At 39.1% G+C, this 24,773-nt stretch overlaps 1 protein-coding gene across 3 annotated transcripts in view; it reads right to left on the bottom strand.

Annotated features, from left to right (window-relative positions):
• Window positions 1–24,773, bottom strand: part of col27a1b (collagen, type XXVII, alpha 1b) — a 66,916-nt gene that overhangs the window by 26,067 nt on the left and 16,076 nt on the right. For all 3 annotated transcript variants that reach the window (XM_044198080.1, XM_044198078.1, XM_044198079.1), the window contains exons 6-19: window positions 22,156–22,209; window positions 21,998–22,051; window positions 15,288–15,332; window positions 12,377–12,430; window positions 10,737–10,781; window positions 9,702–9,755; window positions 6,608–6,652; window positions 4,517–4,570; window positions 3,532–3,576; window positions 2,722–2,775; window positions 2,427–2,471; window positions 2,206–2,259; window positions 1,717–1,770; window positions 62–115 (exon numbers count right to left, since the gene is read on the bottom strand). In XM_044198080.1, the coding sequence (XP_044054015.1) occupies window positions 62–115; window positions 1,717–1,770; window positions 2,206–2,259; window positions 2,427–2,471; window positions 2,722–2,775; window positions 3,532–3,576; window positions 4,517–4,570; window positions 6,608–6,652; window positions 9,702–9,755; window positions 10,737–10,781; window positions 12,377–12,430; window positions 15,288–15,332; window positions 21,998–22,051; window positions 22,156–22,209 (711 nt within the window). The remainder of the gene's footprint in view (window positions 1–61; window positions 116–1,716; window positions 1,771–2,205; window positions 2,260–2,426; window positions 2,472–2,721; window positions 2,776–3,531; window positions 3,577–4,516; window positions 4,571–6,607; window positions 6,653–9,701; window positions 9,756–10,736; window positions 10,782–12,376; window positions 12,431–15,287; window positions 15,333–21,997; window positions 22,052–22,155; window positions 22,210–24,773) is intronic.

Here is a 24,773-nt window from a genome sequence, read left to right as displayed (position 1 = left end):
TAGAATAATAAAAATATAATGCATCTAGTCAAAAATAAAACTTAAATATAGTATGTCCTACCTCTGGGCCAGGAGGGCCAGGTAAACCATCAGGGCCCTTTTCACCAGGTTTGCCCTACGAAATGTCACAAATGATCTTACCATTATCACACAGATCAGAACCCTCAAAATAACTTTAAAAGGACCAGTGTGTAGGATTTAGTTGTATCTAGCGGGAAGGTTGCAGATTGCAACCAACTGATAACCCTTCCCCTCACCCTCCTATTCCAAGTGTGGTCGCAAAACTCGCGAAAAACGCGAAAGGCCCTCTCTAGAGCCAGTGTTTGGTTTCTGTTCTGTTCTGGGCTACTGTAGAAACATGGCGGTGCAACATGGCGACCTCCGTGGAAGAGGACCCGCTCCCTCTGTAGAGATAAAGGGCTTCTAAGGTAACGAAAACAGAACCATTGTTATTTTCAAGTGATTATACACTAATGAAAACATACTTATGAATATTATATTCCATTTCTGCCAATATTACTGCCAACATCCCCCTAAATCTTACACACTGGTCCTTAAACCAAATTGACAAAACCATAGCCCAAATTCACAAAACGATATATGCAGGGAACATCATGTGGTATGTTACCAAAACGATCTAATATAACCCTGAAAATGACAAGAAATCTGCCTCATAGCACCTTTTTTTAAAATGCATCTTCTTTGTGCATTTCTAGGTCAAGTACAGTATATGCAAGTTACATGGGAATCTCACTTTCTTAAAACTACAGTATTCACAATACCAAATTAACCATTGTGGCTGAGGTAACATTCTGATAACAGGAAAGAGTACGGCCATTCAGAACGGCTGCTACAGCAAGCAAGAGAGTGGGTTTTTTCATGCTAGAATCAAATCAGATCAGAGAGCACTGAAAATATTAAGGACACTTGAGACTGCACGAGTGCCAACATTAGGGGATTAGTCTTAAAGCTAAGGCAGCACATGCACTGGGAATTTGCCGGTTCCCTGCTCTTTGAGGGTTGTTTATGCCACAGCTTGATTAGCATAAATTTCTTAGACCGAAGTTCTACTACATGCATGAGTGCCTGAAGTTTGCTTTTGTATACATTTGAAGATTTCCACCCATTTTTCTTCAAGAGCACCAGCATTTTTTCCTAAGGGGAAACTTAGAATGACTGTCCGCACTGTAACAAAATTCTTATCTGAAGCAGCTATGGGTAAAAAGTAGAAGTAGCATTCACAACACTTTTTTTAAGAGAAGCTGTGTCTACTCACAGCCTACTCCATTAGATAGACAGTACTTTATTTATCATTTATTGATCACTCAGGAAAATCAGCATGGTGCTTCACTGAGAACATAAAAGCAACCAAAACAGTTAAGCATGAACACAAATCACTTATTAAAAGAATATATATATATGTTATAATATATAAGTATAATCTTTATATGAAGTAATACTGTGCAGTGTAGAGATAAACTGTGCTACCACTAATCACAGATTAACTGTGCCATCTAATCAAAGAGATCTCAACTCTGCACTGGTGCTGGAAACTACATCACTGAGCTCCTGTTAGGTGTTAGGGTCAGTTATGTTGAAACTCATACATACATGTGACATCAACAAAGGATACTTTGCTAATCAACAGACTTTTGACTAGTTTTTAATTTTTTCCCCCTGCTGGTACTTGGTGTGTGAATGGGGGATAGAGAATACCTGTGGTCCAGGTTTTCCACGAGGACCCGGCAACCCAGATGAGCCACGGATACCCTGCAACATGAAAGCCAGCTCAGTGTAAACAAGTCAACAAGACAAAAAAGTAGGTCAAATGTAAAAAAAAAAATAAAATAAAAAATAAATCCCACACATGAACATGCTAGATACAGATTAGATACAGAAACACACCAACTACATGTCTAAGATAGGAATAAAAGACATGATAAATGGACTGCACTTCTATAGCGCTTTTAGAGAGCAGAAAAAGACGCTTTCCAGTAGGTCTCATTAACCCATGCACACAAACACACTGATGGTGGCAGAGATGCCATGCAAGGTACTGGTCTAATCATCACAAGCAATCTGGAGTTCAGTGTCTTGCTTTTACATTTTGGCATGCAGATAGGAGAAGCCAGGAATCAAACCACCAATCTTATTATATATGGAAGACCTGCTTTACCACCTGAGCACATACAAACATACACCTACCTTGTCCCCTTGGAATCCACACTCCCCTGGCTCTCCTGATATGCCAACATCCCCCTGAGGAAACACAAAGAAAAGTGAAACAATAATCCAAATGTTAAGAAAACATTATTCAAACAACATGCACCACAGGAGGGTAACACAAGTCGTGCATTATTATGATTTGTCTCTAGTACTATTGTATACATAAAGTTAGTAGTCTAAGAAAGACATGTGCAGATCACCTTATCACCTTTCAGTCCTGGCTCTCCTGGGTTTCCAGGTATTCCCTTGGAAGCAAAATGAAATAAAATAAAATAAAAACATGATTAATGAGCAGCCCTGGTGTTTCCATGTTCACTAGTGTTTACATATTCAAGCTGTGGAATAACTGAATCCCAACACTAACCGCGTGTCTGGTCAAAGTGAGCTGAACGGTGACTTGAAGACATTCTGTTTAAGACCAATCATCACTAAATCGCCAAAATGTACCCAATTCATATTTTATCTATATCAAAACCAGAAGGAGACATAATTTACCTTGAGCCCTGGTGGTCCTGGTAAGCCCATAATGCCAACAGGGCCCATGTCTCCCTGCAAACAACAACACACACAAAACACATATTTAGAATGCTGAATGTCCAGATACATCAGCAAAACTTTAAATGGATAGTCAAATTTCAACATTTACCAAGCTTTGTCTGTGGCTATATTTTATTTCACAACTGCTACGACTACCCGTAACTGGGGCAGGGTATTATCTGAACATCTTCTATACTTATGCTGATACAGGTCTCAGTACCTATGTCAACATGATTCTTTATACCTTACTTTAAGAAATGTGAACATGTTTTTTCTTTTAACAAAATAAGCCAAAGTTCTCAAATGTTAAATGTAGACTTTTGAAAAACAAATCACTTGACACAATTTTGATTCAAATGAAAAACTATCTGATCAGGGAATACAAGATTACTAAGATGACCTGACATTCAATAACAGTTTTTGATACTCAGTGCTTCTGACACATTTTGGTCGGCGCCAAAACAATATTGAAGTTTTAAATCCAGGACCGGTGCTTATAATACACAACAAACTTCCTGAGCTGAATGTTTTAAAGGAAAGATGTGGAAGAGATGTATAAGAATAGGAATCAAACTTAGGAATCAAGCTTTTTTACATCGCACTTTTCAAAACATTTACAAGTTGCTTTCCAGAAGAAAGACAAGACAAAGAGGGACTTAAAGAGACAGAAGGCAATATTTTTTTTTGAAAAAAAAACAAGGAACCAAAGTGCATAAACTACAAAATATAAAGTTATAAAATCAGTGAGAAGGATACAACAACACTCACAATAAGACCAGGGACTCCACATGGGCCAGGAGCTCCCAGTTCACCCTAAGAGGAAGGGAGAGCACAAAGAAAGAGAGATAAAGAAAAGATGCAACACAAGCACAGTCAGACAGAGAGGCAGAGCTGTGGGGGGAGGATACACATGAAAGCATACAGTATGTTTCTATATTTTGTTTGTTTACTAGTGTTTTCCTCCACTGATAGCCTGAGCAATGTGTTTCTCCACTCATTTGAGCATAGTGAGTGAGCACTTGGCACTTGAAACACAGAGAGGCTTGTTGTCTAAATGATCTACCCCGCAGCCACATGCCATGCCTACATCCTCTCCAAGTTACGCATCCAATGGAGAGATGGATGACACACAGCCCAGTGTGGCCTTCCTGTCGCCTCCTCTATTCCTCTGTGAATGAAAGGAGATGAATTCGGCCAAATGGAACATCCCCTCTTCCCTCTGGAGGCAGAGGAAATGAGGCTTAGAGGAGGCTCTCAGAGGTCAGCCAATCACAATCTAACACTGACCCTTTCAATCACGAGCAGTGAGAGTCAATCTAAAGAAAGAGGAGAGGTGCTGCCCTCATATCAGTATGAATTAGTTACTGAATGACTGCACAGATTTGCCTCATAGTCAGTCTTGTGCAGGAATAAAAAGTTCTTGCTGTAAAACAATATGCAAGTAAGCTCCGACAAACTCTGAAACAGTGCACTAGTCTAACTGGAAGGAGACAAAAGAAAGTTAAGTGATGTAGTAACATTTGTTTTTTTTGTTTTTTATTGCATCTACTTTTTGCATCTGCCTTCATGAGTGTATTTTTAATTTCTTGTGAAGCACATTGTACTGCATTTTATATGAAATGTGTTACATTAAGTCTGAAATCTGGTAAAATCTCAGTCAGGTGTAATGTTGTGAACTTCAGGGCCATACAAGACACATTGCATTGTGCTAAAAGTTAGTAAATGGTGCATTTATGAACATGGTTTCACTTACTGGGTTCCCATCAGGGCCAGGAGGTCCCCTCTCTCCAAAGTCACCAGGAAACCCCTGAGCACACAAAGAAACAGGATAGTCATATACCCAGCGGGGGAGGTGACTGTCTTTATCATGTCAAAATGCCCATTTTGATGTTGAATTTATTGATATATCACATAGTTTGTCAATTAAGTTATCACACCAAACACAGGGGATCAACAAAGTCAAGTCAGTTTTATTTATATATCCCAATATCACAAATCACAAATTTGCCTCAAGGGGCTTTACAATCTGTACAGCATACAACACCCTCTACCCTTAGACCCCCAAAGTGTTTCCCAAAACAGAAGTTCGCAGAGTAAAGCCAAGCAAATCCCATCAAATGCGCTCCCAGCGCTTCATTCCTGGGAGACCAGCAGGAAATTCCACAGTGTTTCCAAGCGACCGAGTGTCTGTGTGTGCACGCGCTGGCAGGGAGCGCTCAGCAAACCCCCAGGACTTGCCTAAATGGCCGAATAAAGCTGCTTGGCCCAGGAACTGCTGACTGCGTCCTTTTTTTGCTTGGTGCTCGTAATTCCATTATAGAGGAAGAACAAGAGGCGTGATGCGGGGCCACACGCTCAACGTGTGCTTGTCAGTGTGCCAAGGTCAACATGGAACCCACCGCGCATCACGGCTCAGCACTCGCATACAGGAGGCGAGCACTATGGTTAGACAAATGATTAATGGCAGTATAGAGGAGAGATTTCTCGTCAGCAGACGGAGAGGAAAAGATCAAATGAAAGTATGAAGACCTCAAGAGATGGCAGAGATAGGATTGTTTGTGTGGCAGACTGCTGATTTAGAACATTAGGCAAATGTGGTAATAAGCAGTAATTGGTGCAACATGAAGCCCACAGGAAATGTGGAAAAATGTGCCTTTTTCCAAAAATGTCAATAACTGACTTGGTTTAATCAGAAACATATGCTAGTCTTTGTTCTCATATTGACAACAACTTTCAGCGAGGTTGGCGAGACCCTTTTCATTCTGTTCAATGGAAGTCCTGCCATTCTGCTATGTGCAAAATAGAACATTCACTAGATAAAAAATATGGAAGGCTTCTTTCCTACTTTCCATTTGTAAGGAAAACACGGGAGGAGGGGAGCTGTTGAACACCATAAAATGCACATAGCCTCAGAATTTGCTTTTTTGTGGCTCAGGTTGTTTTAGGCTTTGGGAAATGTATCTCTGTTGGCTCAAACATGCCAACTCCTTCTCTTGTCTGTTTTTCCAGATTTTGTTAGACTGCGTTACTGCTGACTCAAGGCAGAAAAAACATATTGCGAATAGTGACTGACCTCACTTTTCACCACTGAGGAAGAGAAATGGCTTGCTCATGACTTGGCTATTATGAGTATATTTTTGGGCCTCAGTCTCATGTCACTGACCGTTACTGTATAATATTTTTTTTTTTTTTTTTACTTGCACAACCAGACTAGGCCTGGGAAAATATCAGATTTACACAAGTGGTTATGTGCAGTTTTAGTATTTTCCATGTAAGCCTGTAAAGATGGGAAATTTACTTCCAGGCGCCAATGATGATAGACTTCCCTGATCTGTGGGTAGTGACTCCGGAGAGCCAAAGCCACAACTGACACATCATATTAACATTTCCGTCTAATGCAAAACAAGCACAGTAATAAGCGCACTCTATAACATACATAATCATACTAGATTTATAGATGAGGAGTCACTTACTTTAATATGAGGGCAGTCATTTCTGACTGAGAATTTTAATGAAATTCTGCTGACACATGAGCATTTGTGTTTCCAATAGTTCAGTAGTTCAGTAATTCAGCTCACTATTTAAAGGTGTATATTGCTCCAACAATCCATTTAGTAATCCCCAGCATCACTGTGCCAGTGTGGAAGTTACCACAACTTTTCTTTGCAGATTAACAACTAAGGATAGGAAGGGCTTCCCAGTCAACCAGAGTAATGGTCATTTAATACACTTTAAAGTAGCTCTGCACCACAGCAAGAGTCCATAGATCAAGACAAAACACCCTCACTTTCACAAGGCTGCATTAAAAATGTTCTCTGAGAAGTATGTTGAGAGAAAACTTTACCGGCCTACCCATCTTGCCCTTCTTCCCATGAATGCCAGGAATTCCCTGGAAACAGGAAAAAAAACAGAGTTGAGAAACAGAGAGAGAAAAATTGATAAGGAGAGATAAAAGTGCAGAATGTAAAAACATATTATTACATATTAAGACTAAGAGGCTTTAGCCACACTAGCAGCCCTGTGAGGCTATGATGCTCCTTACCCAACAGAAAACAAAAGTGCTGGATGGAGTGAAAATAGAGAAACATGGAGAGACAAATATCTATCTTCTGTAGGATGGCCATTTTAGGACATTTCAGACTCAGCTTGTCAGGTTCAGGTTCAAGTTCTACATTGTGGCTCAACTTTCCTCAGACTAAACTGTACTGTAGCCTCTGCTGTACTGTGCTTTGAGCTGAATGCTACATTAGCATGCTAATTTGCCAACATCCATTATGAAACCTTAGCATGTTAGCTTGTGACAGAATTCTGTCATTAGTTTTAGGACGTTGTGCTGTCATAGTGGAAATTTTGACCTGTCATTATTGGTGCTAGATGAAAAGTAGAAAAAGCAATTGGGATTCCTCCTCTCAGGACCATGCTGTAAGTGCTTGTACCAAATTTCATGGTAATCCATCCCAATGTTTTACTCAAGTGTGTGTGTAAGAGTTGGATCAACTGACCAGACTGACTGACACACTAAAGAACCAACAGTGCCACAGCGCCACTTGGCTAGTGTGGGTAAAAAAAAAACTAAAAAAAAAACACAGGTTCCACTTTATTTGGATAGTCTGCCTACAGATAGTTTATAGAGTATTTGTAACATTTCAACAGCTTATTAGTTGAGATTCAACAATTCAACTGTTTCACAAATAAAACCGTTTTCTAGGTTTGGTTAGGTTTAGGCATAAAAAACATCTTGGTTAGGGTATGAATTGTCTCACAGGGCCGTTTCTAGCTTTTTGGAGGCCCTATGCAAAATGTTGTTTGGGGGCCGCTATTTTTTTAAACTATGGTGAGGGGATTCCAAAACATCTAAGGTGGTCTGGGGGCATACATTTAACATTTAAATGCATCAATCAATCTTGTGCGCTTTAAGAGGAAAAGAGGATAGATCCGTGAAAAACTCTTAGGCCTAACATCTTTTTTTCACTCAAATTCAAATCAAACATCTCAAGTTGAAACTACTGAAAACTTACAGGATTTACAGAATCTGCATTATAACACCTGCCAAATGCGCATAAATGAGACAGATGCTGCATTTTCCTTAAAATCTGTAGTTTTCTTGTGGTTGTCATGGAAACGAGTTGACTACTCCAGAGCTTCAACCAACACGTTACAGCAGAATTATGGTTGAATTTTTGCTGAAAAAGTGACGCCATATGTTTGTGATACATAAACTGTTTAGGAGGTAAATAAATATCAAATTAATTAATAATAATTAACACAAACATCCATTAAAACCCTTCAAATGTTTAAATCAATATGTTATTCAGTGATGAATGGCAATGTAACAGTTATTTTTAACTAAATAATTTTTTAAATGTTAGTTTTTTCCAATGGAGTTTGGAATGTGTGACATCTTGAACACACAAACATCTATTAAAAAGCTTCAAAATCATCCCATAATCTAAACACACACATTTTATTATAAATTCACATTTAACTCCTTTATGTCTCATAATTTGAGGCCAAAATGTTCCCTTAATTTGCAGGATTAAGGGACAGTTAACTAAATAAACCTTGAATTAAAATATTCCAACCCTTAATTTTGAATGTGAGAGCAGATGCATAGAGTTTCATTTTATTCAGTTAAGTATCAAATTCATCTGTTTAAAGTTACTGATTCCATAATAAATCCACCTTAATCTGAACATGAGAAATGAAGGTAGCGCACCTTCATTACCAACTGAAGGAATAACATTCATGATGTTTTACAAATTCAAAGTTTCCATTCTTAAATTCGGCCACCATCAAACATGTCACAGTGTGGTGATTTTAAAGATTTCGACACTTACTAGTTTTTCCTGAAATCATCTTCGTCAGAACACACAGCGTTACTGATGGGGGAAAATTGGGAATTTATTTGAAAAAGCTGCTACTTGTTTAACTATCTGAAGGCCGAATTGAACATAAAACATACCAACACAAACAGCTTATTATAGGATGTTACATGAGCGGTTTAACATCACTTTAAATGAAAGAATGTTATAATCTTTTTTCAGTTCTTTTTATCCAGTGGAGTCTGGAGTGTGTAACAGAATCTGAACTTTCCTTTCAGTTCAAGACGAACTTCAAAATGTCAAAACGTAAATTTCTGTCCGTCTCTCTGTTGTCTCTCTCTCTGGTTGATTGACTAGTTGACCGGTTGATTGATGATCGATTAATAGTGAGGAAACAGCTGGCAGCGAAAGGAGGACAGGGTGAGAGTGAGCAGACTTGCAACTGACAGTCCAATCGTGTCTTTCATCGAGGTCATCGGTCAACAACGTCAGTGCAACATTTATTGCGAATAGTCTAATGATGACTTTGAACTTGATTTGGTCAAACACAAGACACGGCTCCCCTATCATTGCAGCGTCTTATTTATTTGACTGTATTATACTGTCTGTGGTTAAAATGGCAGCTTGGGGGTCCCCTGGTGGCTTCGGGGGCCCTATGTGACCACATAGTCTGCATATAGCAAGAAATGGGCCTGTTGTCTCATATACTCTATTGATAATCTGTTAAACTTCTACAAACAGAGCGAAACAGTTGAAATGTTACAAATACTCTATCTATCTGTAGGTGGATCATCCAAATAAAGTGTTACCAAAATGAAAAACAAATTTCAAAATACTTGGTATGAAATTCCTTTAGAGATTTGGTGCCACTGTTTTGATCCACTGCCCTGGAGGTTCATGGGAATTTGAGGATCCTGGCTGGGTTTAAGTACATTTAAATCCACCTCCCACATTTTAACCTAAGACAGTAAAGAGGTTGGGGTGTAGTTTGTCTTTGCCCCCTGGCTGGATCCAATACAGCAGAAGGGAGCTTAGGCTACTTTGGGCTTATAAAAGTGATTTGGTGAAATGTGCCAACCCAGTAGATATTTTACTCTCACAGTCACTAATACTCACTCTCTCGCCATCAGGACCAGGAAGGCCAAAAAGCCCAGGGATGCCAATGTGACCCTAGAGAGATGAATAAAAGATGGAGTGGAGGAACAGATCAAGCAAAGATAGATGGAAAAGCAAAAGAAAGTGGACAAGGGCGCAAAATGAGACTGAGCAGAGATGATGGAAATTGTGAAGAACTGTTAGATGTCAACAACACTAACACATTTAAAAATCTCTATAAAGACTTCAGCTGTGATGCTTTGATCTGTTACAGCACCGCAGGCTTTTCACTACAGTGTAGTGGTCTTGAAGAGCCAAGCCTTGAGGCAAGTGTATATGCCCATGGACTGCATGGTGCTGGCTTCCACGATGTAGTCCAAGGGCACATACCCTCACATCAGGGATCTCTGAAGATCTCTCTGCCAAACCTGCTCAGTGGAAGAGGAGGGGGGAAAAGTGGCGAAAAGGGCAGAAACAGCAATTATAATATTTAATGAGAAGCTAAATCTGAATGCATCATGGCTACGCTCGGCAGCAGAGGAATATAGATTTATATTTAATTTAACATTAATTAGACCGGCAAGCACGAAAATTATTTGAAGAAAGCCAGAATTCATTGCTCCTACAGTACATTAAACATACTAACAACACCATCTGTCATTATCATCATGGAGGGCAGACAAGTGGTGTTTATGACATTGGCCTTTTTATGTACCCACACTGGTTAGGTAATTCATTTAGCAGGCATTTCACAGTTTGTTTTAGAAAGTGAACGTTCAAAAGCTTTACTATACAGAGAAGAGTCATGCTTCTCTCCCCTGTGGCCCTCAGTGGAAGCTGAGTGAGGGTGCATGACAAGAACATGAAATACAAGTAAACAGAGTAAGTCATTCTGAGGGAGACACTTTGGGCCTCACAGAGTGAAATATACAGTATTTACTTTTAAAACACTGAATAACCTTTTTATTATCAGAGTTCAAACATACTTCCATAAAGAATCTCCATTTAATAGAACAAATCCATGCCAAAGCTGTCATTTTTCCAACCTCTACTTACCCTGACTCCTTTTGGCCCCATTTTCCCTACAGGCCCGGGTAAACCCTAAATGTAATAGATGACAAAACATATTTCTGTCGTTACAAACAGTGGCAGAACTTCATTTGGGTCGCTGTGAAAGTACTTGATTGGAAAAACAAAGAAAATTTGTTATGATATATCTAACCAGATTCAAAATTCACTACTTGATGATAAGCATCAACTTTATCCAGATTGTTGCATCCTTTTTAAAATTGTCTTGGCTGGCATTTGCAGCATTCACTTCAATTTCTCAGAGACACTGCCAGCAAATCCACCAGTGCAACAAAATCTCCCTCTGCAACTATAAAGATCAACTCTCAGCTCAGGAGAACTCCCCACAGCAAAGTGCAACGCCTTGCCATTAACCTACAGCCCTAGTGATTCACAGCCCACAGATGGTAGGGGGTGCTAAAACCTAATCCATCACACAGCACTAAGTGTCTATAGGGATCCGAGTTCAGACATAGTAAGTGCACTAAAGCACAGAGGCTAACACTGAGACCCATGCCTGAACTCTACGTTATCATAAACATTCATGAAGCGCAAGCGAGCAAGTAGTTGTCTAGCTGTTTGTGGAGTTTAAATTTGCTTATAAGCTAAGCGGAAACAGATTTTAAATGTAGAGAATCCCTAATGCTCCCCAGCTTTGACTTAAGTTAAACACTGTTCCTAGAAGTGGGGCAAGGAATGACACTCCCAGCTTGGAAGGACAGAGGAAGCTTATTTGTACCCAGGGAGCTGTGGCATTAGTCACACTTTTATTACCTTTTCTTTCTTCAGAGTAGTACTTACTATGGAAACCTTTTGACATTTTATTTCCTCACCAGACCGGTGGCATCCATTGCTGAAATTCCACCACAGGAGCTTCTCCACAGCTTAGAGCTGTTTGTCGCTCGTTCTGATGCCTTTTTCCTTTCATTCAGCCACTACAAACTTTTTATTTGGATTTACCAAATTAGGTTTTTTGAGGCTGACGCTGAGATGCCGATGGCTGAGAGGTTTTGCCAGCATCCAATATCTTTAAATTTTATTATTTTCTAGCTAGAAAACATACAAGGATTCAGCGTTTCCCCTATAATTCTCGTTTTATTCATCATTCTGACAGTAAACAAAAATTACTAGCTGAAATTTGATTTATTAAAAAGGCCAAAATATTTCAAAAAGCTGAATTCACAATAGAGATGATATCATAGCCTCCATTTATTGTTTTATCTTTCTTTATGTGTGAGTGTCTGTCTCTGTGTCTCAATGTTAGTGTGTGTGTGTGTTTCATGTTCTTATATCCCAGTGGGGACTTTACCCTGAATGCACAATAACCCATGGGGACTCGTGTCACCGTGGGGACAAAAATTGAGTTCCCCATGGGTAGAGTCTGCTTTTTGAGGGTGTTAAGACTTGGTTTTAGGGTACAGGTAACAATTAGGTTAGGGTAAGGGTTAAGGTTAGGCATTTAGTTGTGATGGTTAAGGTTAGGGTAAGGGACTAGGGAACGCATTATGTCAATGACTAGATAATAAAACAAAACGTGTGTGTGTGTGTGTGTGTGTGTGTGTGTGTGTGTGTGTGTGTGTGTGTGTGGCCCCTGCTCAATCAGCACCGCAACACTAGATTTACTGCACCTGCCTGCCAGGATAGCCTTTGGCCCCAGGGCTTCCATCATCTCCCCGTTCACCCTGTGGAGAGAAAGACGGAAGAGAAATCAGCACTAGGAGGAGGAAAAGAGACTAAAAGAGGGAAATGGAAGGAAGAAAGGACTGAAGGATGGAAGCAGTATTCTTTCTTTTAAGCACACACAGTTTCAGTTAAAGCCTCAAGGATTGCAATAATAAGAAAGACAGTAATAAAAATAGCAAGCACTTTATTTATGAAGTAATAACAACAGTCAATTGATCCTATAGAATTTAAATCTCTCAGCTTTTCAATAAAGACCTTTTGTTTAGTCAAGTGAGTGTTGCCTAAGGAAAAAGGCGCCACTGCCACTCTAACCATTCAATTAATCCGACAGTAAGTGCTATTATAATGCGGTCGAGCCACATGCTGTTAAGACTACTGTGAGCACAGCTGTGCCTTAATATGTTTATCCTCATCAATGCACAGTATAGTACATGAGTCATTCTTTCCTTGTGGTGAGACCAAACCAAATGCATCCCTCTGAGAGGAATGTTTAATTCTACATGTATGGGAAGCGTACAACAGGATTAGATGGTGAAGGCATGCAAGAAATTACAGGCTGTTCGTACAGTATACTCAGAGCTGACCACATTCATTATACACTCCCAACAGTTATGTTTCTGTATTTTCAGTTTCCCTGGAAAACCAGATAATCAATGTATTATGAGAGATCAAAATGTTAATGTATTATTAAAAATTATGAGAAATCTTGTAAATGGCCACAGTAGTCATAGGAGTAGTAGTAAAAGTTGTAGTAGTACTGGAAGCATTGTTGCAATAAAAGATATACTGTACAGCAGGAAGGTTATTATAGCAAAATAAGCAATAATAAAGAGAGAGTAGTGCAAGACCTTGGCAAATAAACACACATTATTTGGTTTAATAAAAGGCTTCTAACCAAGTACATTAAATAACTTGACTTAAAAATGTACAAGTACAAATCAAAAGGTACCCTGTTTTTTTGTTTGTCGTTGGATAAGCAGGTACATATTTTGTTCATATCTTATGTTCTACTGGTACAAGGTCACACAAGTATATGCATGAGCACACAGGTGATGCTATACACATTCCTGCTGACTGCAGAAGGTGATAATGCCGATGTTTTGTGCATGCAAACCACGCTATTCCCGGGGTCGACAGTTGGTGGCAGTAGCATGCCAAGAAACGTAGAAATGTAATAGATAAAAAGGCAGAGAAGAAGACTGCCAACCAAAGTGGGCTGTGTCAAAAATCACTCCCTCCCTGTTTACTCATTCACTTTTCTCTATATAACAAACACTCACTAGTTTACTTTATAGGGAGCAGTATATCAAGATTTGGACACTTACTCATCACTGACAGGTGTCGAGTCGCGCAACAGCAATTTTCGCATCTATAAAATGCAATACCTTGCATTGTGGGATTGTTAGCAGAAAGTAGTGTACGTGCCACTACATAGTAAATAGGGAGTGATTTCAGACACAAGACGCAGGTTTCAGATTAATTAAAATGTTGTTTTTTCAAAACGATTTATGAGGAAGAAAATGCATTCAACACCTTTGTTGCACACCTTGCATTTTGGTGAGAAACACTGAAAGTAAACATCATGTTTGTTATATGTTCCATATATATATATATATATATATACATACATACATACATGTTAACTTATACGTTATAAGTTATATGTTATAAGTTCCACCAAATTAATAATTAATCAGGAGTGTCTTCAATAACTAAGAAGTAATGTCTTTCAGGCACAAGGTGTCGCCAGTTATCTTCAATTGATCAAAATCTAATCAACTTCCCTAACAAAAATAACAATCCTCAGAATGCATTAAAGGGCCAATCATAACTGACTGCTCTACATGTTAAACCATGTGCTATTTGAGTCATTTTCCACAGAAAATGATGGACTACACCGTCTTCCACAGAAAAGACTGCATTGTCTCTAGAGAGTACTGGAGGAGACAGGAAAAGTTTTATTTTTTTTTCGTTGTGACACAGCACATTCTTCTCAAAGATAGCACACAGGACATTGGACTCAGGAAGGAGGGAGAGGAGGAAGGGTGACCTAAGGGTGTCCAAACTATTTAGCCCACTTGTACCTCTGCCAAAAATCTCTACTTATCTATTCTTCTCAAGATTCCCGAACAACTAATGTCTTTTCTCTCTAACTGTAATCCTCCACCACCACCCACACCTCTTTTTTAATGTCCCAATGTGTCTGTGTTAGTATTTTCATATTCATTTAATCCCTTTCTCCTGTTCTGTAACTATAAATGGAAAGACATGCTGAAGTCTTATGGGAACTGTATCTGTAGACTTTTGGATATTCTATTCAATGAGTAAACATACATTGACATGCAGCTAACACACAGCGCAGCCATCAGACAGACAAACAGCATGCAGTGGATTTAGTCAGCATGATAACACTTCAAAGAGATGGAGGTGGGATTGTGTCAGAGGAACCAAAGAAATCACATTTTAGTTATCAGATGCCACTCTTGCTGTTCAGAAAATCCTCTTTGATTGCCTCACGATTGTTTTTAACTCCTCACCTCAGACACTGTTTTTAAAAAGGGGGCAATGACACATCTTACCACAGATTTTACTGTATGCATTTTCAAAATTGCATGAATTGCATTCTAGCACTTTCCCGTTATACTTACTGACCTAAAGGGGGCACTACAATTACAGGCATTGCAATTACTGACGTGTTTATTACCGAGTGGCCCAAAGGGGAGCGACATTACAACTTGGTGGTAGACTAGTGAGGATATTGAGAAAGAAATTCTACATATTCTGTGTTAAAGATGAGAGAATATGTATGACATACATCAAATTGTAGCCATGATTACAGAGAAATAAAGTACTCACAGGTTCACCTGGGAGACCAGAAGGACCAGGATGACCTTTTTGTCCCTGTTGATAAATAAACAATAAGTTAAACAATAGCACATCCAACAATGAGTCTACAGGTAAGTGAAAATACTATGGCATCTTATCTTATTTAAATTCTAATCACAAAGCCACAGGGAAGTACAATACTAAATATTGTGCTTTGGAGAAAGAGATTATGTTGGTCTTGGGTAGAAAATGTTAGGGTTAATGTACACCGCAGGGGCTGAAATTATGTTGAACGATTTTTCAGTTGCCTTAGAGAGGACTTGACTTTGTTTCCTTATAAAATGTTCAATAAAATAACTTAATAAAAGACCCGGAAGGTTTAGCTTAAAATGGTCCACAGCAAAGACAAACTTAATAGCTGTGAAACTAATAGACCACTTATCAGCAGCATGGCTGGTTAACCCTGAATAAAACACTTCTTTACGATTTCTACACAAAAAACAACTCAACTTTATTTATTGTTGCAGCATAACTGCTTGGCCATAATTTTGTCTAATCAATGCCACCACTGAACTCTGAACACTGACAAAACAATTCAGAACAATCTTGCATTAATTAAACCAGTAAACCAATTAGCCAGGAACAAGTGAAACCCAAAAGGGAAATTAATGGACACCTCAATGTCCTGTGGTCTCAAATGAGCATGCTAGTTGGTTACAAAATGTATTAATCTTTTCACAATCAAGGCCTTTAGTAGTGCAGATAGAGTCATATGTAGTCATCTCTGAGGGAAGAACACATCTATCCCCTCAAGTGTGAAGTCATTAGCCACCAGCTGTGTTGGCCTGTCAGCAGCAGAACAAGTAAACCACTGGCGTCCAGAGGCTGATGTAAAAAAAATAAATAAATAAAAATGGTATCAGTGTGAACAAACACGTCACCATCAAGAGACCCATCTAAAGCCTGCAGCCAGAGTGTATACATGTTTAAAATCTCCTTCTGCAAACATCCTGAGACACATTTGATGGTATTGATGTAAAGCAGGGCTCAACTTTAAAGGCTACTTCACTGAGTTCATGCAGGCCTGGGTCACAGTGATAAGGAAGGGGAACAAAATTTGATAGTTTTTTTTTTAATCAAGATTGGGCTAATTTGAGTACTGTGTCTGGCCTCTATTTTGTGCGGATATTCAGTTTGTTAAGATTAGATTATTTTCATGTGAAACAATAACCAGGAATAATCTCTTTTTTATACTTGGCAGGATGCTAAAATCTCTGATACATCATTCAGAATGCAGTGTGATTCTACCACATGCTATTAAAAACTCTTAAATGTGGGCCACAGCCTCTTAAACCTAGATTCTCCACTTTAAATTTACCTTATAGGAATAGTTCGACATTTTTATGAAATACGCTTATTGCTGAGAGTTAGATGAGAAGATTGATACCACTCTCATGTCTGTCTGTAAAATATGAAGCTACAGGAGACAGTTAGCTTAGCACAAAGACTGGAAACAGGCTAAGCTATCCAGACTCTGTCCAAAGTTAAAAAAAAAAAAAAATCTACCAGCACCAATTATAAATAATTAACATGTTATATCTGGCTTGTTTAATCTGTGCAAAACAGAAGTGCAAAAATTACAATTTGTGGTTTTACTGGGGTTGTGTGTGGGACTATTTCTTGGCCAGGCGCAATGACTTCCTGTTTCTCCTATTTCCAGTCTTTATGCAAACCTAAGCTAACTGTTTCCTGGCTGTAGCTTCATATTTAGCATACAGACATGAGAGTGGTATTGAGTAGTAGCGCGGAAGCGTATTTCCCAAATTTTAAATATTCCTTTTTAAAAAAGGGCTGCTGCTCTTTAAACTGTTACCCATATTTTTCTCTTATATTCCCCCTTTATTAATTTTACAGTTAAAAGGAATCATTAATTTGTGTTAAAATACCACATACCATATACAGTATTGTCTGCATCTGCTTCTTTCAACACATCATTTAAGTTATCTGGTGCTTACAATCAGTAAAATATCAAAACTTGTGGGTTTGAAAACCGTTTGTCTCCACAACATGAGTTAATAACAATGGCAGGGTTGAGAGGCTGCGGCAGAGTGAGACTGACATGCCTGAAGCTGTTAAGTAAAATCATGCTGGCAGGCTGACGTCCCATGTTGATAAAATGTCCAATATTGGAACATTTCAGAAAATATATCACACCTATCCCACAGCTACAAACCAATCAACTGAGACTCAAGCCTCTGACGTCATCATGATGTGAGTACTGGTCCTTAAGCCATCAGCAGGAAGCTAACTTATGCATTCACAGAAGTATGTAACAGAGATGAAAAACAGTCATGAGTTGATCTTTTAGAAATGGTCAGAGTCCAATAAAAAGTCCTTACAAAGAAAGAAAGAAATAAACATACTTTGAAAGGCAACTATTTTTTAAGATTAAAATTTTCTGTCACATCTCCTGCAGCTTTTGGACGCAGAGTGAAGCCAGATGCTGGTCCATTGGCCACAGTGATTCTACCAGACACTGTTACACTTCAGTTCTGTCAAACTCCTTATTGATGATTATTTGTCTATTTATCTACTGACAGACAGCAATGTGCTTTGAGTTGGAAATATCTGACAGGAGTTTTGGAAGTAGACGAGTCTCCTTCTGGAGAACCACAGCCACGAAAGGACAAAGAATGTGTCTGGGCCTTCCAGTAATGCCAATACAGCTGAGTACAGTAAAAGTAGAGAAAGGAAGTCTGTCCCTGAAGTGTGCATGTGTATCTGCATGTGTATCGTATATGGACTCAAAAAAAATTCAACGGCTCTGTAAATCCATTGTGTGACACGAAGATGGCAAAGTATCACATTCTCCATTAGTTCTCTCTCTCTCTATGCAGAGCAAACAGTTTTAATTAGTGTAACTCACACCAGATCAACCCTACAGCCAACAGGCAAAGTGCAGCAGCAGCAGCAGCAGCAGTGTGTCCCCTGCTTACAGAATAAGTAACAGACTTTCCTTGGCAAAAAAAAATTGTTGTGCTTCCCATAGATTTTTATTATAATGCAAAAACTTATTCCCACCTGGCAAGCCTCACACGTCTTTCTTGGACAAATCAGACTCAGCAAATAAAGGTATGAGAATGTTATTATACAAAACTGAGGCGCAGGAAGGGAAAATCTTGAGGGCTGCACAGCTAATAAAAATTTGAGCACTATTCCAGTGTGCCATGATCAGAGCTGGCTGTGTAAAAGGCACACTGGTCCAGGGCTGGTAATACTCTCCACAGTGTTTCGGTTTGACACACACACATACACAAGTCTCTTTTTACTTTACAGTGCAGACCACTGACTGACTCCCAGGCAACCTCCCCATTACATCTTTACACATTTCCCACAGTGAGAAAGGCTTTCTCTGGCAGCGGGCCAAGGACTGAGTACAAAACTCAGCAAAAAAGGTCCATAAAACAGCAGCAGGTCATAGTTTTACTGGCTGGTTGGACAAGAGAACGAACCTCGAGCTTCATCTGTGGCAGATGATGGGATTTCAGTGTAATTTGAATACAAAAGTGCCCTGTAAGGAGTTTTGGCTTGCAGTGCCGGAGTTTGATCAAAAAAATCTAAGTGAGTTAAGAACAGCTGCAAGCAATGAGGTGTCTGGTTGCTTTCAGCAGAACCAAGCTGATTGCCTTGCCTTTATTGCTGGATACTGAATTTTAATACTTTGCACGGCTGTCAGCAGTTACTTGTGGGGATGTGAGTGTCTTTAACACACACACTTGATCAGAGGGACCAGAATCCCAAACTGATCTGATCATCAAAACAGGAAAAGGGGATCTGTTACAACCACTTAACCTCTGCCAGGATGCCGGGCCACGCCCAGCAAAGATCCTCAATTACCATAAGTCAGCAGGAAGAATACCAGCTTTTTCCCATGACTCCACATTTCATGACTCATAAGGCGAGAAGAGGTCTTCCTCTTTTGAGCTGGAGTCCTCCCCACTACTACACTGAATGGAGGAACCTTGAGCGCACCAGATGGTTTTTCGTAGTCAGTGCTGTCCGATTGCATAACAGATTGTTGGAGCTCCCGCCAAGGCATTATTGCACTCATACTATTGTGTCCCAAATGGACAGAGGTGTGTGTGTGTGTGTGTGTGTGTGTGTGTGTGTGTGTGTGTGTGTGTGTGTGTGTGTGTGTGTGTGTGTGTGTGTGTGTGTGTGTGTGTGTGTGTGTGTTGTGTATTGTATACAAAAGGTTTTCTTCCATTGTGTGCGAGTTGTTTTCTAATGACCATTCTTCTGGGATTCAAAACCTGACCCTACTTTGACCTTTTACTGTATTGATGCACAGTTTTGGTTTCTTTCTATCTTCACCAGAGTATAACTCTGACAACAGACCACAAAAGAAGTAGTGTGATGATAAACTGCCGAGTGTAATTTAAAAGAAGCCCTGTCTGAGGATTTCTTCCACAAGCTTTTATGGCTTTGTTTTTCTAAACAGATATAGCTGCAACACTCAGACTGTCAGGTAACTCAGCAGTGATTCCCTTTGCAAAGTTTCACTTGTTCATTCATGAAAACAGTCTGTAACCTGCAATGAAATTTACATTTATTTAGACATCATATTAATTCAATCTTATCTAATCTAAATCGTAGCGATGCTCTGCCACTAAGTTAGTGGAAATTAACTGCACATTGTTGCCCTCTCCACTGTTGGGAGGTAACCGATAGCAAAGATGGCTGGAATCAGCCATTGCTACAGACAGCTAGCAAACATTCTGCTAGACTCGTGTTGTTGATTATAGGAGTGAAACCACAAACATAGTGTGTAACATATCTCTTCCGGTCCATTTGCTCTATTTTGAACAGAATGTATTGCTACTTTCAGTGATATTTTCCTTAAAATCAACAAATTACATGAAAAGACCAAACACTGAAGTGATCCTACTAACAAGTATTGCCTGATATATTTCCTCTGAGTCATAGAGCTCCATTGTTGCCCAAAAACTATCCACGTTGTTCCTAACCCCATGATACCTTGCATGAATTATGGGCACGACGTCCAGTTATTCCTCACTGATGCCAGATGATGTAGTATACCGCTAACTCTTGCAGACACCGGTTAAGTGAAAGGGATAACCGTATATACATGGAGCTAGGAATAACGTGGATAACACACATGAGCCACATGTTACACTGGGCAACATGTTCCTTCGTAACAAGGATTAATTTAGGTTAATTTTGAGTTAATCCCACCACCACCTTGCTGCTGTAAATACTCACTAAAGTATTAAATGTGTATCAATCCGCAGCTGAAAATAGTCCCCAACAAGTGCACTATTTAATCCTGTTTGAGAAATGTTTGCTAAAACCTACTGTGTACCTTTTTTTAGGAAATTATTGAGCATTTTTAAAAATGAAAAGATATAAAGTATCTGTGAGCTGTTTTAATGATTCAATGGGAACCAATGGGCTTGGGGCTGAGTGCCACAGACAGGGTAGCGAAGTATTGAGAGAAATACTACCATGTTGCTGCTTATTGTCTTTTCATGGGATTTGTTGACAATAACAAAAATATCACCTATATCAAGTATCACCAGCTTTATTCTTTAATAGAAGTAGAGATATACTACCATATTGCTGCTTATTGTCTTTTCATGGGATTTGTTGACAATAACAAAAATATCACGCATATCAAGTATCACCAGCTTTATTCTTTAATAGAAGTCAGTATTATGTTTTATGATACTTCATTATACAGATAAATCTGTAATATATTGATTAAAACGCATTGCAGTCACCAAATTGAAAAATATTCATATGTAAAAAATAATAATAATAATAAAAAAATAAATAAGGCAAAAATATTGTCTTGAAACAAACATTATGGAAAAACAAAGTCAGTCAGTTACAGAGTACTATGTCATTTGCACACTCTGCATAGTAGGAAATCCAACAGGCTATGGGCCACTTGAGATGTGTAATTACTGTGAGGGGGATAACAGGCTTTGGGGAAAGGCCAAGGATAAAATGCAAAAGGCCATGAAGAAAACGCTCTGCTGCTATTCGTCACTCTGTCAGGATAACCCAGCTCAGCGGCATGTAAAGAAATCAAACAATGTAGACTAACAATCCAGAGCAGGACCAGATCACAGAACCACATTCATAACTTGTCCTACTTTTTAGAAGAACGGTTCTCCAGAGAGACCATAACATGCATTTGGAAGAAGCATGTCAAACTTAAGTTTCACGCAATAAACTTCAGCTCCCCTCAACTTCCTTCATTATTTTGGAGGCCTGTGATACAGATGATGTAACAGTCCAGATATTCAAGCCTGTAGTATTTCAACCCACAGGAGAGCCAGAACACAGGTGTACTCCTTGACACCTGCATTATGTGAGGCTACTTTCCAAACAAGAGCTCAAACATCCATGTTTGGCTGGAGCCTCTAAACACTGCAGTTTCACAGATTTCCCCCTCTAAGGGCAGTTCCGAGTGGGCAAGGGTTGAGAGTGTACGTTTGATTTAGTGATCCTCAATATACAGAACTCCACTCATTCCATCGCTCATTCATTCAGAATGTCTGATTTACATCTGAAAACATTTTGAGAACAGAAAAAGAGTAGACGCACACATGTACAATACGAACTTTCACACATATGGGACAGTGATATCTGACGAATATCAGTTACTTCCTCACACACAAACACACAGTTTTGAGACAAATCAGATTTTCTACCTTTCGTCCATCTTGTCCAGGCAGTCCAGGGGGGCCCATGATACCAGGCTCTCCCTAGAAAGACAATCTGGGTCACATTCAATACACAAACATAATTTGCATGACTGTCTGCTAATAATCCAGTAGTTCTATGAAAGGAAAGATGACAATATGCATACTTTTTGTCCTTTTGAGGCTTGACCAGGGGACAGTCCATGATCTCCTTTTTGTCCCTAGAACATAAACAGAGACAGAGAATATTTTCATACTTTTAGAAACACTTTTCTCCCCAGAAGGCACGAGATATATCCACAACGTTTACTGCATATTTTCTCCACTGCCAGAGCATTCTACTTCACAAGGCACAGGAGTTTGCTCTTTGCATTTACACTATTTAAGAGTAATGAGTTCATCCTACTTATTGCTAAGTCTAGCAGTTGTATTTACACAAACGTGCAGTCCATTTATGCCCTCCGGTGACTCGGTTTACACCAAGCCAGCATGAAGTGATGGGGAGTGATCGTGTACATTCTTCTCCCTTTTCGGGCAGTGGGAATCCTGTCAGTGCATTCTGGGTCAGCATTCAACATCCAATCGCACTGGTGAAAGAGCGGCCCTGTAATCTACGCAATTATAAGAGGTCCACAGAGAAATAGATAATTTCCTGTGTTAGTGCTTATCATATAAAGAAACAAGAATATGGAGAAGAATGTTACAGCACTGAGTGTGTTGGACTGTAATCAAACAACAGCTGTTATCAGCTGATTGCAAGTGCTCTGACACATTTCTTTTAACAAATTCAAGTTTGAAATCCTGTGTTGTGACTCACTTTTTTAACAAGTAGGGAGGCTATTTTTTTTTTCCAGACCTCTTAGTAAAAAAGACAACAGTTCAGTCATAGGTGGAAAGACATGCACTGCTTCAAAAGGAGTATGTTTTATTGTACTGGGTTACTGGTGAAAGTACGACAGGAGTTCCCATCTACAGTATATCGGCCCATTTATACCTACATGTTCGTGTCAGCTGCAACTTGGCATTGAAAAGTCTTTGTGGGAATTTTCTCCAGACTGATTTCTTAACAGAGCTGGGAGTGCAACTCCAGCCAAGAGCTACATACACATATGAACACTGTGTCTTTTCACTGTCTAAAAGATTTTTTACCTCAACTACATCCTCTGAAGATTTTAAACTCAAAGAGAAGCTAATTGTAGCAATTTCTTCTGAAAGCTCAAGACCCTAATAAGCCCTTGTACCTTCCACTGATTATACATGTATTTTATGCCTTCATTCATTTCATTTTTAAGTCTAATGGTAGGTTACTTACAGCAGTAGGTAAATTGATCATCATCTTGTCTCAATTTATCATCATTACATCAAGATAAAGTGACATACCCAAAACGAAATTCAGCTAACACACAGCATGTTTTCATCCAGCTTGTTCATTTTTCTTGAAGCAGAGAACTGTGCCAGACCAGGCGGTCTGTTGTTTGAGGTTTGTGTGCAAATGGGTCAAACTGAGCCAGGCCAGGTTTGGTTAGGCTCCAGTAACACATATGTATGATATAAGAGTTATGGTTTTTCCCTGGTTAAAGCAGGCCAAAGCATGGTATCAATTATGTTTTTTCAGTGTTTAAAGACAGTGCAGAAAATGCTGAAATTCAATGGATTCAAATGGATTAGGTATGGACTTGAAATACGAGCAATTTTCCGTTTCATTCCAGCAAAGTCTAACATACAGACTCATTTGTGATATCAGACTGATATATTATGGAGCTAAGCAACTCTCTATGTTGACAATTCAAAGCAGCTGGAACACAGACTGATGTCAAGTACTTGCAAATGAGTCAGAAAGACTTAAAACCACTGTTCTCTCCTGATGGGAAACAAACTGCTTTTTAAGAGGCTAGAGCCAAGAGGATCTGACCTCAGACATGCAAACTAAGTTAAATCACAAACAAACATTGGATGACGAAGAAAAACCACAATACTTGCTCTTCAAATTGACATTGTTGTTTAAATGCCCTTGTTACATCAGTTGGATATGGACCATAAAAAGGTATTGACTGTTTGTACCATAAAAAGCTCTGCCATATATCTTATTGTATTTTATCATCATCATTTTGTACAAGGTGGAACTACTTGCATTCCCAAGAGCTTGTCCCATATCTCTAAGTCTACTTTAAGGATCCAGCAGTGTGTTGGAAAGGCAGACAGTATAAGCGGAGAGATACAATTTTCGTTATTTTTAGTTTACAAATATAAATATGAAAAGGCATTTTTGTGATTGGCAGTTCATCATAACTGAAAATACAGACATCTTTCCCTGTTGTGTTCTTGATATAAACAAACTACTAACAGCATCCGAAAAGGCTGCTGTTATTCTGTATGTTTCTTCTTTCAACAAATCCCATGAAAAGATGAAAACAAACAGTGGGTTACTCCATCTCTCAATACTTTCAGACTTCCCCACTCGGTCAGTGGCTCTCAGCCCCAAGCCCATTAGTTCCTACTGAAGACATAAATTGTTAAAAACAGGTCATTAATATATAGTTGTTGAAGTAAAAAACAGCTGGACACTGTAGTTCTTATAAAACGGAATTCAAACAGGAGTAAATTGTATATTTGTTGGGGACTATTTTCAACTGTGGCTCAATACACGTTTGGTGTGTTACTGGGTATTTACAGCACCAGGGCAGTGTATGAGGGTTTGTTTTGTTTTTTTCACAGGATTTGCTGACAAAAATATACATATAGAAGTGTGGTTGTTGTCTAGTGTTAGTCTATGCATTCAAATACC

The sequence above is a fragment of the Siniperca chuatsi genome, linkage group LG5 (genome assembly GCF_020085105.1).
Source record: "Siniperca chuatsi isolate FFG_IHB_CAS linkage group LG5, ASM2008510v1, whole genome shotgun sequence".
Lineage (NCBI taxonomy): Eukaryota > Metazoa > Chordata > Actinopteri > Centrarchiformes > Sinipercidae > Siniperca > Siniperca chuatsi.
Note: the sequence above shows the minus strand (reverse complement) of the source record. Positions and strands in the feature narration are given on the sequence as shown.